This window comes from Emydura macquarii, unplaced genomic scaffold (genome assembly GCF_026122565.2).
Source record: "Emydura macquarii macquarii isolate MOO-44397 ecotype Brisbane River unplaced genomic scaffold, CSIRO-AGI_Emac_v2 contig_2636, whole genome shotgun sequence".
Lineage (NCBI taxonomy): Eukaryota > Metazoa > Chordata > Testudines > Chelidae > Emydura > Emydura macquarii.
This window is the reverse complement of record NW_027132773.1, coordinates 6,223,048-6,243,260: the sequence shown is the minus strand read 5'-3', so window position 1 is coordinate 6,243,260 and position 20,213 is coordinate 6,223,048. Positions and strand designations below refer to the sequence as shown.

The following is a 20,213-nucleotide window of genomic DNA, read 5'->3' as shown; positions in this document are numbered from 1 at the left end:
GTTTCAGGTTCAGTGGGGCCATCCAGGATCGCGCTCCCAGTTCATGACCGGGTCCTCAAGTTGGTCAAGCCCCTCTGGGAGACGCCCACCTCGGTGGCTGCAACTTCAAAAACGGCCGAGCGCAAATATTATGTCCTTCCTCAAGGGTTCGAATACCTTTACAGCCACCCTCCTCCAGGGTCGCTGGTCGTGGACACCGTTAACCAGAGGGACAGACAAGGTGCCCAGTCGAATACTCCCAAAAATAAGGAAAATAAAAAATTAGACCTTTTTGGGAGGAAGATTTATTCAACGGCAGCTCTTCAACTGCGTATAGCCAACCACCAAGCACTCCTCGGCCATTAAAACCTCAACTTATGGGCCTCTCTCCAGAGGTTTGCCCACACGCTGCCCCAAGACCTGGCTGAGGACTACAACACCCTGCTCCAGGAGGGCGCAACCGTCGCAGGAGCCGCTCTCCAATCTGCCAGCGACGCAATGGATGCAGCAGGGAGGGCAATGGCATCGGGGATAGTCATGCGACGATCTGCTTGGCTACAATCATCCAGCCTCTCGCCTGAAGTGCAACAGGCCATTCAAGACCTGCCCTTTGACGGGGTAGGCTTGTTTTCCGACAAGGCAGACAATAAATTGCGTGCCTTGAAGGACTCTAGGGCCACCCTAAAGTCCTTAGGCCTGTATGTGCCGCAGGCCACGAGGCGGCAGGGCAAGCAGTGACCTCAGAGACAGCAGCCCCCATCCCCAGACTACCTCCTCGACCTGCCCAGCCTAGGAGAGGTAGAGACCGTTTCAGGCAGTCTAACCACCGAGACCGCCAAGACCCTGCTGGGGGCTCTCAGCAAGTGCTGCAGAAAAACAACAAGCGCCCCTTTTGATGGGACGCTCGAGGGTGGCTATTTCCCCGTCCCCCTGGATCCCGCTCTGCCCTTCGCAGACAGACTGCGCCTGTTCCTTTGAGAGTGGCAGAAAATAACCTCGGACCGCTGGGTTCTGAGTGTGGTGTGGAGAGGTTTTGCCCTGCAACTTTCAGCCTTCCCTCCAGACTTTCCTCCTACCCCGTCCCTCTTCAGGGACCCCCTCACGAGCTACTCCTCGTCCAGGAGGTCCGCTCTCTTCTCCTCCTCCTAAGGGCGGTAGAGGAAGTTCCTCCTATGGAAAGGGGCAGGGGGTTCTATCCCCGCTATTTCCTTATCCCCAAAGCAAAGGGAGGCCTGTGGCCTATTCTGGACCTTCGTCGTCTGAACAAATTTATCAGGAGCCTCAAGTTCTGCACGGTCTCCCTAGCCTCCATTATTCCCGCACTGGATCTAGAGGATTGGTATACTGCCCTTAAAAGATGCGTATTTCCACATCTCTATCCTCCCAGGCCACAGACGTTTCCTCCGCTTTATGGTAGTGGGAGGCCACTACCAGTTTTTGGCCCTGCCTTTTGGCCTTTCCTCAGCGCCCAGGGTTTTCACGAAATGTATGGCGGTAATAGCGGCCCATCTGTGACGCAGAGGCATACCGATCTTCCCCTACCTCAACGACTGGTTGATACGGGGAAGGTCAAGAGTCCATGTGGAAAACAGCCTGGCCCTGACTTGCGCGACATCCACCAGACTGGGGCTGCTCATCAACGAGCAGAAGTCCACGCTCACCCCGGTGCAGCGCATAGACTTCATAGGAGCCACCCTCGATGCGGTGCAGGCCAGAGCCTTCCTCCCACGGCCTCGCTTCGAGACCATAGCTGCCATAATCTCAGAGTTGTACAGATCCCCCACGACGACAGCCAGGCACTGCCTTCAGCTGTTGGGACACATGGTGGCATGAACATACATGGTGAGGCTGGCTCGCCTCAAACTCAGGCCTCTCCAGGGTTGGTTGGCCTCTGTATATGCCCTGGCCAGACATTCACTGTCCAAGGTGGTCACTATCCCACCACAAGTACTAACGTCTTTCAACTGGTGGACAGACCCAAGGGAAGTACTGAGAGGGGTTCCCTTTGCAGACTTGACTCCCTCCGTAACGCTAATAACCAGACGCTTTGGATGTGAGCTGGGGGGCCCACATGAGCCGCGACCTCAGCACACAGGGTCTCTGGTCGCCACAAGAGCTACGCCTCCACATCAATGTCAGGGAGCTCCGGGCTGTTCGGCTGGCCTGCAAAGTGTTCCTCAGGTTCCTAAAGGGCAGGGTGGTGCACGTCCTCATGGACAATACGGCAGCCATGTTTTATATAAACAGGCAAGGGGGGGGCACTTTCCTCGGCCCTCTACCAGGAAGCCATACAACTGTGGGACCTTGCGGTGAGGCACGATTTTCACCTATCGGCCTCTTACCTCCCTGGGGTCAGGAATTACGAGGTGGACCGCCTCAGCAGGTCGTTCTTACCCCGCCATGACTGGTCGCTTCACTGGGAGGTGACGACTTTTCTCTTCCACAAGTGGGGTGTTCCCCAGCTAGACCTGTTTGCCTTGGCGTGGAACAAGAAGTGCCCGAGGTTCTGCTCGCTCCGCGGTTGCGAGCCGGGCTCCATCTCAGATGCTTTCCTGATAGACTGGACAGGGCCCCTAATGTATGTATTTCCCCCCGTTCCGCTACTTCCCAAAGTACTCTTGAAAGTCAAGAGAGACAAAGCGGACGTCATCCTGATTGCACCGGCCTGGCCCCGGCAGCACTGGTTTAGTATGCTGCTGGACCTGTCCGTAGCCACACCAATACCACTTCCGAAGCGCTACGACCTGCTCTCCCAGGACCAGAGTCGCCTGCTGCACTCGGACCTGGACTCCCTCCACCTGGCTGCATGGAGGCTCTGTGGTTGACAGAGGCAGAGAGAGTCTGTTCCGCGCAAGTTCAGCAGGTCCTGCTGGGAAGCAGGAAGCCTCCCACTCAGGTGCTGTATAAGGCTAAATGGAAGCGCTTCACTGTTTGGGCGGAGTCCCGGGGCATCCCGCCGAGCTCTTCGCCCATTCAGGCGATTTTAGAGTACCTGCTCCACTTAAAGACGCAGGGCCTGGCACTGGCCTCCCTGAGGGTACACCTGGCGGCCATCTCAGCCTTCCACCGGCCAATGGAAGGGAGGTCGATCTTCTCACACCCTATGTCCCTTAGGTTCCTCAAGGGGATAGAGAGGCTATATCCGCAGGTCCATGACCCAGTACCTCTCTGGGATCTGAATCTGGTCCTCACCATCTTGACGGGATCCACTTTCGAGCCCATGGCTACATGCCTATTGGTCGTCCTCTCCTGGAAGGTAGCCTTCTTAGAAGCCATTACATCGGCTAGGAGGGTCTCCGAGTTAAGAGCTTTGACCTCGGAGCCCCCCTACATGGTCTTCTACAAAGATAGAGTGAGGCTGAGACCCCACCCGGCCTTCTTACCTAAGGTGGTGTCTCAGTTTCACTGTAACCAGGACATCTTCCTCCCCGTGTTTTTCCCTAAACCACACGGTTCGGAGGTCGAGTGGGTCATTGGACGTCAGATGGGCCCTCGCCTATTACATCGATCGCACAAGGCCATTCCGGAAGTCAACGCAACTGTTCGTGGCAGTCGCAGACCGGATGAAGGGCTCACCTGTCTCCACCCAGCACATCTCCACCTGGATCACTGCCTGCATACGTACCTGCTACGAGCAGGCGAAGGTGCCACTTCCAGGGACTGTGATGGCACACTCAACCAGAGCCCAGACCTCATCGGCGGCCTTTCTGGAGCGTGTGCCCCTGCAGGACATCTGCGAGGCAGCGACCTGGTCATCGGTCCATACCTTTACATCTCACTACACCATCGTGCAACAGGCGAGAGAGGACGTGGGCGTCGGCAGAGCCGTGCTGAGAAGGGCTACTCGCCAGTGACTCCTACCCACCTCCAAGGTATGGCTATTTAATCACCTATATTGGAATGCATATGAGCAATCACTCGAAGAGAGAAAACAAGGTTACTTACCAGTAACTGTTGTTCTTCGAGATGTGTTGCTCATATTCATTCCAAACCCACCCTCTGTCCCCGCTGTTGGAGTCGGCAGAAAGAAGGGACTGGGGGCCATGGGGTCGGCGGTGCCCTATATACTGCGATATGAGTGCGGTACTCCAGGGGGCGCAGGAGCCGACCCGCGGGGGTTGCTAGGGGCAGAAAAGCTTCCTGAGATTCATGCACGGGGCGCGCACTCACCTATATTGGAATGAATATGAGCAAGACATCTCGAAGAACAACAGTTACTGGTAAGTAACCTTATTTTATTGCAAATGCAAAGAGTTACCATTTGAATGACATAAGACAGTATCATCTACTCCAAACATTTTAGCAGGAGTTCAGGCAAGCCTGACCAGTTGTATCTCCAGAATGCCCAAACTCTTTATCCTCATTTTATCCAAAGGTTTTGAGGGACATTCAGAACTTTTTGATAAATGAGTTCTGTTGACTTGTCTTCTCTATGGCCAACCCTGCTGATTTTTGTTCAAAAATGTGTAAGTGGAACCTTCTAAAACTTAGGCTTAACCTCATGTGCCAGATTGCTGAGTAACTGGTGCAGGAGTAGTTTTGGAAATAGTGCTATACCAGATGTTCTAATCTTTTTTGTATTAATGTGGGAGCCAGAAACAAAAGACAATTTCAAAACCCTTCATTGGCAATCCAGTCTTGCATGTTTTCCCAGGGAAGTCATTTTTAGCCTCAATTTTAGTTCATTATTAGCTGTCAGAGGGCTTGATCTAAAGCCTACAGTAGTCAATGGGAATATTTCCAATGAATTCAATGGCCTTTGCATTAGCTCCTTAGAGTCCGTAAACAATGCTGTAGATTTAGAAAGAAGAAACTAGCCCAAGAGGAAAAATGGAAGAGAGGTCACAAAAGAATCCAAGACATTTGTCACCTCCTATTGAGTATAAAAAAGGCTTATAATTTGAAAAATAGCTCCTTTTGCTCAAGGGTATTTTAAGAATTTGAAAGTATGAACTTATAATGAAACCCCAAGCTCTGTCCTTTGAGAGAGACTAGACTACAAAGTGATTTTGCTGCGTGTTCAATATGACAAAACTTAGAAATGAAAAACGTGTAAATGAGGTGAAATGTCTTAAAAATTCAGGCACTCGGTGGAATACTAAAAACCTACTGATACCTTATGGAAAACAATCTTTTAGAGACCATTCTGCTGATTTATACTTCTCTTTCCCTGTTTTCATTACTATGGATTTCGGTATGAAAACTGGATTTTTGTTGCTTAGGATTTCATCTGTTCTGCTGTTTTCATAGTCACTCTCAATTTGTGACATAATTAGTGTTATGATGTCATGCACAGGATTGAGGTAATAAACAGCAGGAACAGATGTTCCTGACCTATAGCAGATACATAAAGAACCATGTTGATTTTGGGGATGCATAGATTCTGGGTGCTGAGCCCCCTTTTTGCCCCCTGTGGGTGAGAAGGGCTTCCCTGGAGGAATGATCCGTTGAAAATCCAATGAGGGAAACTTCAGTTTTACTCTCCCATAACCTCCTTCCTGTGGCATCTTCTGTGAGAGGAGCAATCTGTCCCATTGTGTGAAATATTCTTGTACCTCATACATGATGTTGAAATGAATAGTGCATACACACGTATTATTTCAAGACAAATGTTCTATGTATTTTAATTTATTTCAATAAAATAAGGACTGAAATTCCCATTGGTTTATGTACGTACTTGTTCTGTTATGATTCAAAATATTCTGTGGAAAATAATCAAATATTTAAACTTCATCATGAAATTCAGTACATTAAAAATGACAACTATTTTTAATTTTGTATATACTTTTCTTTTACTATGCCAATCAGTGTTTTCATGTCTCTAGCACCCCACCTCAGCTGCTTCACCCCTCTCTCCTGCGCCACTCTCTACTGTAGATTAGTAATTAGCATTCTGAGTTTCTTCACAAGTGTATAAACTGTTAGAGCTAAATATCAGATCTGTCACTGCTGACGAGACTAGAAAGGGGGATAAAATGTGTTCTGTTCCTGTTTGGCTGGAGAGACCAGTTTTCATAGATTCCCAGTCCAGAAGACCACACTGATCATCTTGTCTAGTCTGACATCCTGTATAACACAGGCCATAGGACTTCCCCAAAATAATTCCTAGAACATATCTTTTAGAAAAACATCCAATCTGGATTTTAAAATGGTCAGGGATGGATGAATCCACCACAATCTTTGGTAAATTGTTCCAGTAGTCAATTACCCAATTACCCTCACTGTTTTGTTTTGTTTTTCTAAAGTATACCTTTCCAGTGTACTTATCTAGCTTCAGCTTCCAAGCATTGGATTGTGTTTATACCTTTGTCTGCTAGACTGAAGAGCCCATTATTAAATATTTGTTCCCCATGTAGATACTTACACACTGTAATCAAGTCACCTCTTAACCTTCTCTTTTTGCAAGGTTGGGTTAATGAGGCAACAGAATGTCAATTTATACTATAGAGCTTCTTTGCAATAGAAAAAGTTAGAGCTTAAAATAAATAAATTAAATAAATAAATAAAATGCTTCCAATCTGGTGAAAACATAAAATATTTTTGGAATCTGTCATTTTCCACTTGCTCTGCCCATACTCCATCAAAAGGCTGCAGATAATCCAGCACCTACAATCTATAGAGGTACACACTGGTAACTCCCAGGCCAGACGTTTCACAGATTGGCCCAGATTCACCAAAATGAAGACACTTTTGTCAAGGTGTAGAGATAAATAAACATTGTGAGCAGAGGACCACTTGTGTGTATTTGGTCTGAGAACCCTCTTCACCTTTTCTGCCCTCCATTTGACCCAGCAATGTTTCTATTATCAACATAGTCATTGTCTGGATTCTCCAGAATGCAACATTAGTCTTTTGAGAGATGTCAAGCTGTCACTGAAATGCTGAATGTCAAAAGAAAAGAGCGCTAATTGAGAGCCTCCAGTTGTGTGGGAGATAGAACTGTGTATAGGGCCAAACTAAGGCCTGGTCTCCACTACAAAGTTAGGTCGACATATGTCACCTAGTTACGTATGTGTCAACACTTAACTTTGTCTCCCAAGGGTGTAAGCTCTCCATTATGCCGACATAATAATATCATCTCCCCAAGCAGTGTTGAACCATGGTTGATGTACTGAGGTCGATGCAGTGCAAATATAGTTGCTGCATTACCTATGTCGACACAGCAATCTACCCTCCAGGAAATCGTCATGTTCCCCATGGCTCTTCTTTTGGCTCTGCAAATACCAGAGGATCATGCATCCTATGCTTGCAATGCTCGTGACAGCAGTGCAGAGCTATGCAGGTTCCATGCTGCATGTCAGAGATGGTGGACAACGACAAGTGGTGGACAGCGACAAGTCCCGCATGGCTTTTGTGGGATTTTAAAAATAGGTGCGAAAATTATGGGATAGAGATGACATTATGGGATGGAGAAAGCTGCATGATGGAAACTTGACTTCACAATCCCAGTCACCCCTGAATGACTCATTTCTGCCCCATCCTGCATTGCCGAAACTTCCAAAAAGACATTGTGCTGGATGGTGGCGAGTTGCACAGTGGAATACCTACCTATGGCGCACCACCCTGTGCATCGAAACAAGCACTCTTGTGAGTCTGCGCCGTGCCGACACGAGCCAACTATGCATGGACACAAAAGCAATGTACTAACTATGGCAGTTTAATGCCAATGTAACTTGTATTGGCAAAAATTTGTAGTGTAAACATGTCCTAAGGCATGGTCACCTGTGGAGCCTATGCACCTCCCAGTGGCTCATGGAGTCATACGATTACATCAGAGTATCAGCTTTCATTAAACGCGGCAAGTCTCTTATTGGAGAGGAGAAAATCTTGAAAAGATCAACGGACTATAATTTATGCAGTGATGTCTGCCTGTGTCTGCAAACTGCCTGAAACAGTAGCTCTTAGTAGGCCTAAAAGGTGTGAACGACCTCATGTACTCAATGGGCATTTGCTGCTCCAGCTGAGAAGCTGGCCATGGGAATCTGGCAGTGTGCCTTGGGCCTTGAATGGTCTTAATCCAGCTTTGGCCATATTCAATGTTAATAGATTCAGAGGGACTGAATGAAGTAAACTGTGTTTAAACCTGGATTTGGAATGATCCTTTCCATGCTTCTCACTCCATTTTGCAGTTAAGTGACGGTGAGAACAGACTATCGCTGTTGTGTATCTCAAAGAGCAGGAATTTTTCAGGCACCCTAAAAATACCCGTTTGTATCCCCTACTCAGGTGCCAAAACTTTCTGCCCTGACAGTTTTCATAAGCAATACAAAAACCTGGGGCATGCTGAACACTGAAAATGTGGGGACAGTGCAAAATAAAATGAATTTAATATTAAAATAAAATAACAGAGGGGCTGCTGTACCCATTACATATTTCGTTGCTTTATGTATTTCATTAAAAATCTCTGGTGTTTAATTTTAAAGGAAGTTGCTACAGAATTTTCATTCTGCTGCACAGGAGGCCACAGAATCCAGTGATTTTACCCAGAAGATATGTCCAACGTATTGCAGAGCACCAGAGATTTGATAGATAGTGAGGTCAATAATGCCACGATGGCAGTAAAATGTCAGTGATATTTCCAGAAATTGCATCAGAGATTGGTTTGGAAAGTGAGTAGGATTATGAAAATAGCTAATATCAAGTCTGCCAACAGTCCTTTGAACACAAGCAGGAGAGACCAAGGAAAATGGGAAATTGGTATAAGATTTTGCTTTGTTTCTCAGGGGAAGTGCCAACTGGCCAGATTAATGAATCTCACACAACCCAATTTCCAGTAAGAAATACTACTCTACTGGAGGCAGTTTTGAAATAAATCACAGAAAGTAATTGCAGCAAAGATAAGCTGCTATTCCATTAAATGCCTATTGATGTGGACACAGCAGGAAAATGAGGATGGACACATACATGAAATTAAGTGGCCTGCTGCTTCTTTTATTAAACTTTAACAGAGGGGAGGGGTACTACCCGCCCAGCACCTATACTCCTCTGTACCAGCCATTTAATTGGTTCCAGTGAGGGGGTTACAACGCTCTTGCCAAATAACCCGTGACATGGGGTAGGCTCTCCTCAGCCTATTCTCCAGGACTCAGCTCTTTCTGAGGCCTAGCACTCTCCCACACCTCTGCAAGGGGGCCAAAGGGTACAGCAGGGTGGGGACCTCGGCCCACGAAGGCCACAGGGTCTCATCCTATCACATGTGCCCAACACCCAAATCCCAGCTCTTTTACTTCTAGGAACTGTTGGTTTTATTCTCTTAACTGCCCTGGAAATGGGCCACAAGGTACACCAGCTTAGTGACTAGCTTAATCACTTCCAACCCAATCACTGTGCCTGGTATCATGCCACTTGCCCAGTCCATGCCTGCACATGCTGTAGCTGTATGTCAGCGCCTCCATCTGATGGAGATACACCATTATCCCTGAAAACTTCTGGCTGACTGGAATGGATGTCCCTATGCTCTATCACAGAACCCCCTTTCGCCAGGAATATCTTGGTGACTTCATTATTTACTTTCTTTCTAGTCTTGCCCCCAGGGGCTCGGTCTGCTCCCAGCCGGTGAGTGCAGAGCAGCGTAAGCTGATCCATTGCAAGCCTCTTCTGGGTGCAAACAGCTTTGGCATTGAAGTTCAGCTGAGATCCGGCTGCCATCTTGACTGCCCTCTTGTGGGCCCACTGCAGCATAGGGTGCCCGCAAATCCAAACACTGCATGTGCTCTGGGTGGCTTCAGAAACACACAGGTGTGTTGGGTTAGGTACATTTTGCCATTCCCTGCCATCTTTTCCTTGGTGCAGACATAAATCCTATAACACCTGGATTTCTAGTGCCCTATTGCCTGCTGCCATGGGCCAAAACCCTCTGCCTCCACTGATGTCCCTGCCCTGATCCTGAAAGGATGAGTACCAAATTTACCCTGGTCAAGACCACAATAGTGCAAGTTGTTTCTCAATACTGCACTGAATTGGTACCTTGTCGTGAAGCTGCCATCACCATGTGAAAACAGCAGGCCTGGCTACAGGTCCCAGATATTTTTGACACTCTTGTCACCTTTACAGGGAACAAGCACTCTTCTGCACATTCCTTCACCAACACATAGGCCCCTCTTCCCTTCTGGCCTGTTTTGGAGTACCATAAGCACAGGGATACCACGCCTGCAGATTGTTGCACATCTGTACATTTGATGCATACTGGGACCTGTCTGCAGCTCCCAATGGGTGTATGTCTACACTGCCAGCAGTATTGTCAGCAGTGCAGGATCAATTCCGCGGGATCGATTGAGCAGCAGTGGAGACCTGCTCAATCAATCCGGAAGTCAACACCATTAATCCACCCCTGCAAGAAGACTAATGCTGCGTTAAACAGGGCATTTCCTGTCGGCGCAGTGGGGGCACCGCAGTAAGTAGAAGTTAGTACGTAAACGGGAGATATCTCCCATTGACTGCTGCCAAAATCTGCAGGCAGTGTAGACTAGGCCTTAGACACCAGTTCACTCTCTTTCATACCGCCAAAAATGGCAGCAATGAATGCCACCTTAAATAAAATGGTCTCCCTCCCACAGGTGCAGCCTCAGACAAAGCCACTCTAATAGGGTGGGTAACCTGTCATCCCTCTAGCCCCCATGCCCCACCCCTCCAGGACCACTCTTCTAAGAGTTTCATTGCTCTGAAATACCCACATGCATCTGAGAAACCAGCCAACCTACTCCAGAAGGACAGGCCTGCTGGCAGGCCAGAGATGGTGGAGAGAGCCCACCTGTAGAGGGTTAAAGGCACCGCATGTTGTGAGACCTGATGTGTGGGTATGAGCTAGCCACCGTGAAGCCCTTCCTGTGCCCTAAATTCCATGAACTCTGAAGGACTGACTTTACAGGTCCTCGGTGTCCACTGGGCAACCCTAGTCCTCAACTAGTCCCACTGCTGTCATGAGCTGAGATCCCAGAGTTGTTGGGGCATTGCCTGCAAATCCCTGATGACCAGCAAGATGTGTGCTTGGAATCTGTTGTGCTGAAAGCTAGAGAGCACTGACACCACCATTATCCACTTCCAGACATGCACTGCATGAAAAAGGATGTTAAACCACAGACAGTGTAAAATGAAGGCCTTCACCAGCCTTTTTAAGTCTTAATCAACTATCTCTTTACAATGTGGACCACAAGTTGGTTGCTACAGCAGGAATGGACTTTCTTGTTCTGAAAGTTTTCTCCACAACTAATGACTGCCACTAATATAGGAAAAACTCAAGGAAGGAGACATCATTTGTAATGCGCGGAGCGATCCAGCTTTCTGGCCTCCTCTGCACATCACTCACCTTGAAAGTATACCCCAAATCCTATACCTCCAGAGGTGTCAGATTGTACCTGCAGCTCAGTTTTGTGCAACCAGTCTGAACACCATATGGAAACCCCAGTTAACTCTTCCAGGAATCTTTCCTACGTTTCTAACTCTTCCTTCATTTCCCTTGTCGTTCTGAATAAGCAGTGGAGTTTTCACACTCCAGAGGAGGCAGATGTTAGACAAGCACAAAATGCCTAACTGGAGGCCACCACCCGGCATGCAAAGTTTAGGTGCCCCACAACCACCTATAGTTCCCTCAGAGTTATTTTCTTTGCCTCTTTTAGAGCCCATATCAGTGCCCTGACAATTCCAACTTCTTTGTAGGTAACGTAGAAAACCCCAAACTGAGTCTAATTCAGTGCCCAGGTGTGTTCAAACTTTGACCAGGGCCTTCAGTTTTTTTCTGTGGCAAGGGGGAGCCTGAGGCACCTGGCTAGGTTCTAAAACACGTGAAGCATGTACTTGCAGTTGCCTGTCCCTAATTTTCCTGCACCTAAGAAGACATTGAGATTGTGTGATAGAGGCAGTCTCATGCACAGTGCATTATCACCGACTCCAACATGGAGCTGCATCTTTCAAAAGCGGCACCTGACCCCAAGCACCCTATGGGCATGCTGCCATCAAAATAGTCATGACCATCAAACTGAAATCCATGCAAGGTATGTCTTGCACTTGAAGCAATCAGAATGCAGACTTGATGTCACATTTTGCCAACCTCACCCCAGGGCTACAGTCCCCTAACTAAGGCTACCACAGCATCAAATGATGAGTCTCTCACTGAACGCAGCTGTGGATCAATATAATCATTTTACCGATGAGGCCCACATAGGACATGATGGATAAGCCTTCATTTCCCCTTCGCCGCCTTCAGTATCACACTCAGGGGAGACATGCACAATCCTGGCACTGAAGTGTATGGGAGGTGACCTGCCACTCTCCCTGTTGCCACATCTAAAGTGAACTCTGCCCTTTCTATACGCCTGAAACCTTTAGCAGACTGCCAAGAGTGCTACCTCACACCCTCGTATGGGCTTTGAAAATTGGCTGAAAATCATTCTATAAATAAGCTGTCTTTTTTGCTGGGGGAGTCCAATAATGGATTCCATAACCCTGTATTTTAATTGGAGAAGGAGCTTTTTCCATGGTTACCGCTTCTCCTTGTAGTGTCTCCTGAAGCACTGTGACCTTGCATACCCCCTTTCCTACAGCTCTGTTGGAAGCATCCTTGACCCCCATAACAGGAGAGTGTGCTATGTTGACTCCCACACATCCTCCAACAGTGTTTGTACCTGCCTTGGGTATGAAAACGTTTCCCATCGTTAATGCAAAATACACATTGGCTTCTGAATCTGTATTTTTGAAAAAGAGATTTTGGTACTGGCAGCCCATTGTCTGGGAATACCAGCTGGGCGGGGTGATAAGGAGTCATACCTCTAGCCACAGTTCCTGGTCTGTTTTATCCCAGGGTAAATCTGGCTCCTCTGCTGCCTTCTGTCTAAATTCTCTGAAATTCTCTGAACCATGCTAACCCCCCATATGTAACGTGAGTCCTTGCTATCAAGTCCTCATACTTGCAGAAGGAAATACACCTCTCAGGGCTCCTCCTGCAAATTATACTCCCATAAATGCAAAAGGCTGCAGACCAGTTCACGAGTTTCTCACCTCATGTGTGCGGGATTTGTCCTCATCTTCCTTTTTTAAAGGCTATTTGACCCCTCCTCTGTCTGTTCATCCCTGAACAGCAATGTAAATAAATCCACAAATCCCCTTTCCAGCCTTCTCCTTAACTCCTTTAGACAGATGAGTTCCAAGTGCAAAATCTGATCCCACGAGTCCAAGAGGTGTTAGCTGCTGTGTCTCCCGCCTCTGTTTTGTTAGGCATGATGCTACCTGTCAAAGGGGGTGGTTTCCCAATTGCTTCTTTTTCCTCTGTGGGACCTCAGTTCCATCCCAAACCTGGGAGTGTCACCCCCTCCTCTGAGAGGGGCCCACTTTTGTCAGGCAGGTGACCAGATGTCACAATTTTATAGGGACAGTCCTGGTATTTGGTGCTTTTTCTTATATAGGTACCTATTACCTCCCACCCCCGTCCTGATTTTTCCCACTTGCTGTCTGTTCACCGTGGGGGGGGGTCAGCATGGAATCCCTCCCTAAGGGCGCTCCTGCTCCTATAGTGGGCAGGGGCCTCATGCCAGGGGAGACAGAGGTACAACCCCTGCAGTGGGGCAGACCCTCTACTCCTGGGGAAAGGCACCCCAGAATTCTTAGCAGCCTTCCTCTGCAGCTTGAGACTGCTGCTGCTGCTGGAAGCTGATGAGTAACCCTTTCTCTGCTGGAACAGAGCTGAAATAGGTTCCACATGGCCCCTGCTCTGGGCTAAATCGTGGGAGCTGGGGAATGCTAGCCAATCCGCACCCCTCTCCCCTGGCTGGCCAAAGGGTGCCTGAGGCTCCCAGGGGGAGGAGCTATCTATCTATCTATTCTCCTTTAGCAAATGTCTCCCTCCCTTGCTACTGGCCCTGTCCCCTTTTCACCACTGGCTCTATCAAGTTCCCCCAGATGAGTAGCATTTTCATGATAAACCAGGGACAAGTCTAATTTTTATAATAAAACTGCATAATTAATAGTTTTATGCATTAATTATACAGTCTTCTTATAAAAACTAGACTTGTTCCTTCTCCCAACAGATGATGATTCTAACATTTTTAACTTTCTAGTGTTCTATCTTGGTGCTGTGGGCAGCTCTGATAGTTGAGGGATGGGAAGTTTTCAAGACAAAAAGTTTACATTTTTGAGCAAGACCTCAGTCTGCTACAATGAAACATTCAGAATGATGGGAACAATCCTACAACTCATGATAGCAAAGAGAAAGTGGAAAAGCCTTTTCACAAGAAACCTTCCTTCCATCTCCCCACAAAATTCAGGTGTCTGACACAGCACAAATTACTGTCTGATTGATGGATCTGCACAGTTAATTATTATGGGTTTAACTAAAATAATTATCTAATTTGTCTGTAATATGCCCTTCACCGTGATGTGTGAGTGCCATATTCTGCCCTCAGTCTGTGTCCTGAACTCTCCTATCAATGAGACCGAGGCTTTTGCATACAAATCAAGGGCTGTATACAGTCTATTTCTTTACAAACAGTACACTTGTAATTTGGTACAGCATAACCCTTTCCAGCCACTTTTAGGCTGACTTTGTTGTTTGTCAGAAATCCTTATTTTAAAACAGGTGATCTACTGTAATGCACCTATAACCCCTGCCAAATTGGCAGAGCTAAACTCATTTTATTTTCTAGTGAGACTGATACTGCATTTAAAGATGTCTGTGAAACACAGAACAGGAGCACAGCGTATCTGTCATGATGACAGCCCAGCATCTGTGAAATTATGACCTTGCTCTTCCTCTTCAATGAACACTTGATGGCTGATCAATAACTACTTTGGGGACTAATTAAAGTCACTGCAGTGACGGATACTCGGACAATATGGTCTATCAACTGAACAATTTGCCAGGCAATTGAAAGGAGCATCGCACATTTCACCGGGATATTTGTTTCAAATAATAGATTGAGGGCCCTGTTCACAACTCTTTGTACAAGAAAATCTCCCATTGACTTCTGTGACTTACTTGAATCCTAGGAATTGCCACTGAAATATCAGTGTTGATATAAGTGTTGATGAGTGAGATGGATGTGTATTACTGCTTATTTTTTTAATTCTGTTTTTAATTTTAAAATGTTGCCATTAGGAAGGAAATGCATCATAAATCTTATTGATCTTGTCCTTGCATTAACTTTGCATTTTCCAATTATATTGTAGATTTGCACAAAACATTCTTTAAAAATTATTTAGAAGTGACGATACTTGTTTGTTATCTTATTATATGGAGGGCTTTTACTAAATAAAAAAAAATGTTAAGAAAATAAATTGTAAGATAATTTAACCATTCCAATAGAGACATAAATTGTGATGGGCAGCTTTAAAATTACTGATTGGTTGTACTGATAACTTGTAATTCATTTAAAGAGACGCCGACTGGCAGTTTAGTTGCAAAATGAATGGTGTTTTATGTTTTTTCATATAAGTAGCATTTTCATAACTTTCTTAAAAAATTAAACATTAGTTTTTTTGTTTGTTTGGATTTCAATATTCATATGCAGCATTTGCAAAGTAAGCATTGCCACATTGCATTTCTGCATGAGAACCAGAAATTGAAACAGACTACCAACAAAATGAAACTACTTAGTCTGTTTTCTGAAGTTAGAATTTAAAGACAGTTCCACAAGCTTTCAGTTAAGCAGGAAACTTGGGCAAGGTAGACTTCTAATGATCTCTCCTATTATTTGACATCACTTTAGATCCTCTAGTGCAAAGAAAGAGAGAGAGACCATCACCCAAAACATGGTACAAAATTAAGAAAAAGAGCAAACTGCAATATCATGTGCAATCTTCATGTTGCCTTACTTGTGGGAACAATACCCCCAAAAAAGTCCAATCACCCCCCTGCTTCCTTCCATTTTGTGAAAATATTTGCCTGCTTCCTCTGCAATTAAAATTTTGCTGCTGTTACTAATAAATACCCACTGGCAGAATCTGGGGAGGACTGTGCCTGTGAGCTCCCCAGAGAATTTCATGAGAATGATGTAATCATACTAATGCATGAGATATGAAGTGCCATCAACAAAACACTCTATACACAAGTCAAATGCACAAAATAAGGGCTGGTCTGTACTCACTTTATGCTGATTTAACAACATCTGTTAGAAACTGATATAGTTAAAGTGATGTAACCTCCTAGTGTGGACGCAGACACATCATATATGTATTAATATCAGCATTGATATAACTGCATCCACACTAGGGCTTCAATTTAACTGTATTAATTTCTAATCCAATATGGTTCTCTCGGTGCAAATGCTGTATATAGACTAGCCCTCGGTATACTGCAAAGAGCAGAGATATACTCAAGTCTCTTTCAGTTCTAGTAATCTTACGTTTTATTTATAATGATTGCAGAGACAAGTTTTCAGGTGGAAATGTGAATTTCAAATGGACTCTATTCCTCAGGAGACAGAGTCAAAGCTGGGCTGCAGGAGAGGGTGGACTTGACAAAGATTTGCTTTGTATATTGGGATGCTATCGATTTTGTAGCCCTTCCATGTAAGGAGCAGTTGAAATGAAGAAGGAGCTCTCTCCGGGGACATGAAGCTGGAGGGAATGGAATTCCAGTTGAGGCTTATTGGGGTCCTCCAAGAGAGCTAGTTTCTAGCAGTAGTGGCTCCTTTACTTCCTTAGTGGGGGTGTAGCTAGCTGGAATGTCACAGCTTCTGTTTCATGTGCAAACAGCTGGCAATGAGAGACAGTTACTCTCATCCACTAGACTACAGTGGCTCTCTGGAAAATTGCTTCACATCTGTGTGCTTAGTTTGTTTGTAAAACAGTACTACTCAGACTTAGCCACTTTTGTCTAGTGATTTGAGGTCTGTAGTTGAAAAAGTGCTAAGTGTCATCATCCCCTTTATATAGGTAGAAAAACTGAGACAAGAAAACTAAATGACTTTCCTACCTGGCCTGAATGGTGGGTTAGGCACTGGCGTCTGAGCTAAAAGAGCATAGTTCTCTTTCTGGTTCTGGCAAGCTTTTGCTGAAAAAATTTTGTAGGCCTTCTGTATAGAAAGTATCTCATAAAGAAGCAAAAAGTAAAGGCCACAACCCCTATTTTTCATTTCCTTTTCATGTCACCTTTAATGGAATCTTGTCACTTGCTGTTCTCTTCAGTGGTTATTTTACAAGACAACATTCTTGAAAAATTTTACTATCCGTTGTATTTTATCAGTTCTTATATATATTTAGGATTCCCTAGGCATAAGTTATTTCTTGCTGTTAGAAGTGCTTTTAGTAAGAATGCCGAATGTAATGGGTAAAATATAACTTTGTTAAATTGAAGCAATGTAAGACTGGAACTCAATAGGCCTGCGTTGTATTCCCAGCTCGGCCACCGCCCTGCTGCTTCCTCTTCCAAACATTTGTCTGTCTTGTCTCTTTAGATTGTAGGCTCATTGGGTTACGGAGTGTCTCTTACTATGCATATTGTATAGTGGGTAGCGCAGTGCAGTGCTGTTCTGACTACATCCTGCTATAATAGGTAATAATAATATCCAATCCATATATTGGGTATTTTGGCATAGAAGCTGTAATCATATGTTTGCAAATGTGTTCAAAATGTGCTCATTTTGAAATGCGTACCAATTTTTCTGTCTTCACTAAGGAAGGAAGTGAACAGTCTGCTGTTTTATTTTCAATATAGATGACATCTTAGTTTCAACAGCTTAAATGCTAAATAATTTAGTACATACATACATTATGAATAATTAGTCCTCCAAAAGCTTTTTTGTTTTGCACAAAACTTTAAAAATGCGTCTGCTCTACGTTCACCTGAAATAGCATACAGCAGGCTACTGGGGATCAGTGCTAAGCCATGTTTCAGCTATCAGATGAGACTAATTCAACATTGATCCAATCCAACTGGGAGGCATCTGCCAGCCTGTGGAAGCTCCTTAGGCCTCGCTGACTATTCAGCTATAAAAGCTGCTTCTATTCCAAGGAGGTATTTCAGAGTAACTTCCCAAGATAGAGCAAAAACAACGAGAGTTCTGTGGCACTTTAAAGACTAACAAATTTAATTTTAGCAGGCATAAGCTTTCGTGAGGCTCAGCTCGCTTTGTCAGATGCAGAGGTAGAAATGAGAAACATAGGATCATCATATAAATATATAAGTGCATAGAGAACAATGGGGGAGGTGGATGAAAGCCGGATACTTGAGGTCTAATGACAGTCATTGAGTCTTTCTTCAGTGTATCCCACAATACCGAGGCAGGAACAGCCAATTTACTTCCTGCTGGCTGACTCATCCCAGGAGAAGATGGCCTGTATGGCCTGGGCCTAAAGATGACAGCTGATTAGTGACAGCTTTGTCGCCGCAGGAAGAAAAGAAGAGGCTATCACATGAGGATTCCTTTATGTTTTGTTCCTTCCCCAAAACCAATACAGAAACCAAAAAACAGATCAGCATGTGCTTCCCCCCTCCAAAGTGGATTTTATGCCCTGATACAGTTGCAGTGTGGCATTCCTTTACCATCTCCAGTGCTTGGGAAAAGGCACTTCACATAGCTGACTCTTTCCAGTAATTGGGGGGGATAGGAATGGTGCTTACTTCCCTGTTAAAAGGTTTGTTTTGAGGTATATGTTACTTGCTTTTTTTAAAAAAGATGGCCAAGACCATTCTATCTCCTTTTTTGGCCTATCCAGGCACGTAACTCCAGCCCGAGAATACAAATAGCTTACGTGAGCTGCACAGCCTCCACAAGGTGAAAGGGGGGGGCACACAAATGGAGTTCAGCATAGGGAATTACATTGCATGAGAAGTTAACTTACCGTTTGCTCATGTATCCTCGCCTTCCCCAACCATCCTCATCTTCATGTCTTGGATAGCTGGCCAGCTTCACCCCTAGCCGCCTTACATATTGCACAGCAAGCAGCTGCTGCTTTCCAGGGCTTGAATTGCCCCCAGATGATAAATATATTATTCAGGATCCAGTGCCCTATTGGCTTTACATCCTTCCTCTTTCTTTAGTGCTAGAATAGTACTTCATTGTGTTCAAATGCTGTTTTAATCACCAAAGAGAAGAACTCTTAATGTTCAAAAGAAGATGGAAGAACTTTTAAAATGGAGAGTAAATAATTTTGGTTTTATTCCTTATATTTGGAAATATGCACATAAAAGCAAGAGTTGCTTAGTGTTCTGAAATTTAACAATAGTGATTTGTTCCTTCACCTGATACTGATTTGTATAGACCATAATGATTCCTCATATTGTTTTTTGGAAATAATTGTTAAAAGAGATTCTACTTGCAGTTTGTCTGAGACATTTGATAGCTTGATGCCAAAGCATATAACAGAATGTTTCAGTATATCAAGGATATGCTGGGTAGCAGTGAGAGGGGAAAAGAAAAAGTAGTCGTCCTGCTTAAATTAGGACTGATTTTCCATCATCTTTCTCTCTATCCAGAGTGATTAGAACACTGATGTAAAGATGCAAAGTTCAGTATAAATAGTTATTTGAACAGAATAACTATTACATGTACAATCTTGTACATGTAATAATAGTACATGTACAGTCAACACTGAAAGTAAATCACATGAGTAAGGCATGCATGCACACTGGTAATTCTTGAGATTAAATTTAAATGGAGCAGGAGGGGAAAATACGATCTAAAAGCTCCAGACCATGTTGGCAAAGACATTTATTCAAGGTCATGCTTCATAAGATGGTATTTTTGTTCAGGGGCCCTGTGATGTTTTTTTTTTTTTTTAATGGGAAACTTTTTGATTTCCATTGTCTCTTAACTCTGCTTTGACTCTCTTTTCCACAGGTCATGAAAACGTACCATATGTATCATGCAGAAAGCATCAGTGCAGAAAGCAAGCTGAAAGAGGCAGAGAAGCAAGAAGAAAAACAGATTGGGAGGTCAGGAGACCCTGTCTTTCATATTCGACTAGAGGAGAGACACCAAAGGCGAAGTTCTGTGAAGAAGATTGAGAAAATGAAGGAAAAAGTAAATAGGATTTAATTAAAAATTTGTTATCCTGCTTAATTTGAAGTAAATTCAGTGCAGTTCTGAGATTCCTTTGAAGCTCTTGCTTAGATTTTTATGTTTATGTTTCTGTAGCGTGGTCTTAGAAAGAGATTGTCCGTTAAGGAAAATATGTGGCATATAATCAAATTAATATAATCTGTGATAAACTAGCAGTAGCTAGTTAGATATATTAATGTGATAAACTAGCAGTATTTTACAGAGAACTTAATTGCAAATAGACTTGCAATTCAGAGATAGTGA

General features: G+C 44.9%; 1 protein-coding gene across 4 annotated transcripts in view; it reads left to right on the top strand.

Moving 5' to 3' along the window:
• The window catches only part of SRGAP1 (SLIT-ROBO Rho GTPase activating protein 1), a 206,018-nt gene that overhangs the window by 122,710 nt on the left and 63,095 nt on the right, over positions 1-20,213 (top strand). For all 4 annotated transcript variants that reach the window (XM_067564110.1, XM_067564111.1, XM_067564113.1 and 1 more), the window contains exon 5: positions 19,749-19,931. In XM_067564110.1, coding sequence (XP_067420211.1) covers positions 19,749-19,931 — 183 coding nt within the window. The remainder of the gene's footprint in view (positions 1-19,748; positions 19,932-20,213) is intronic.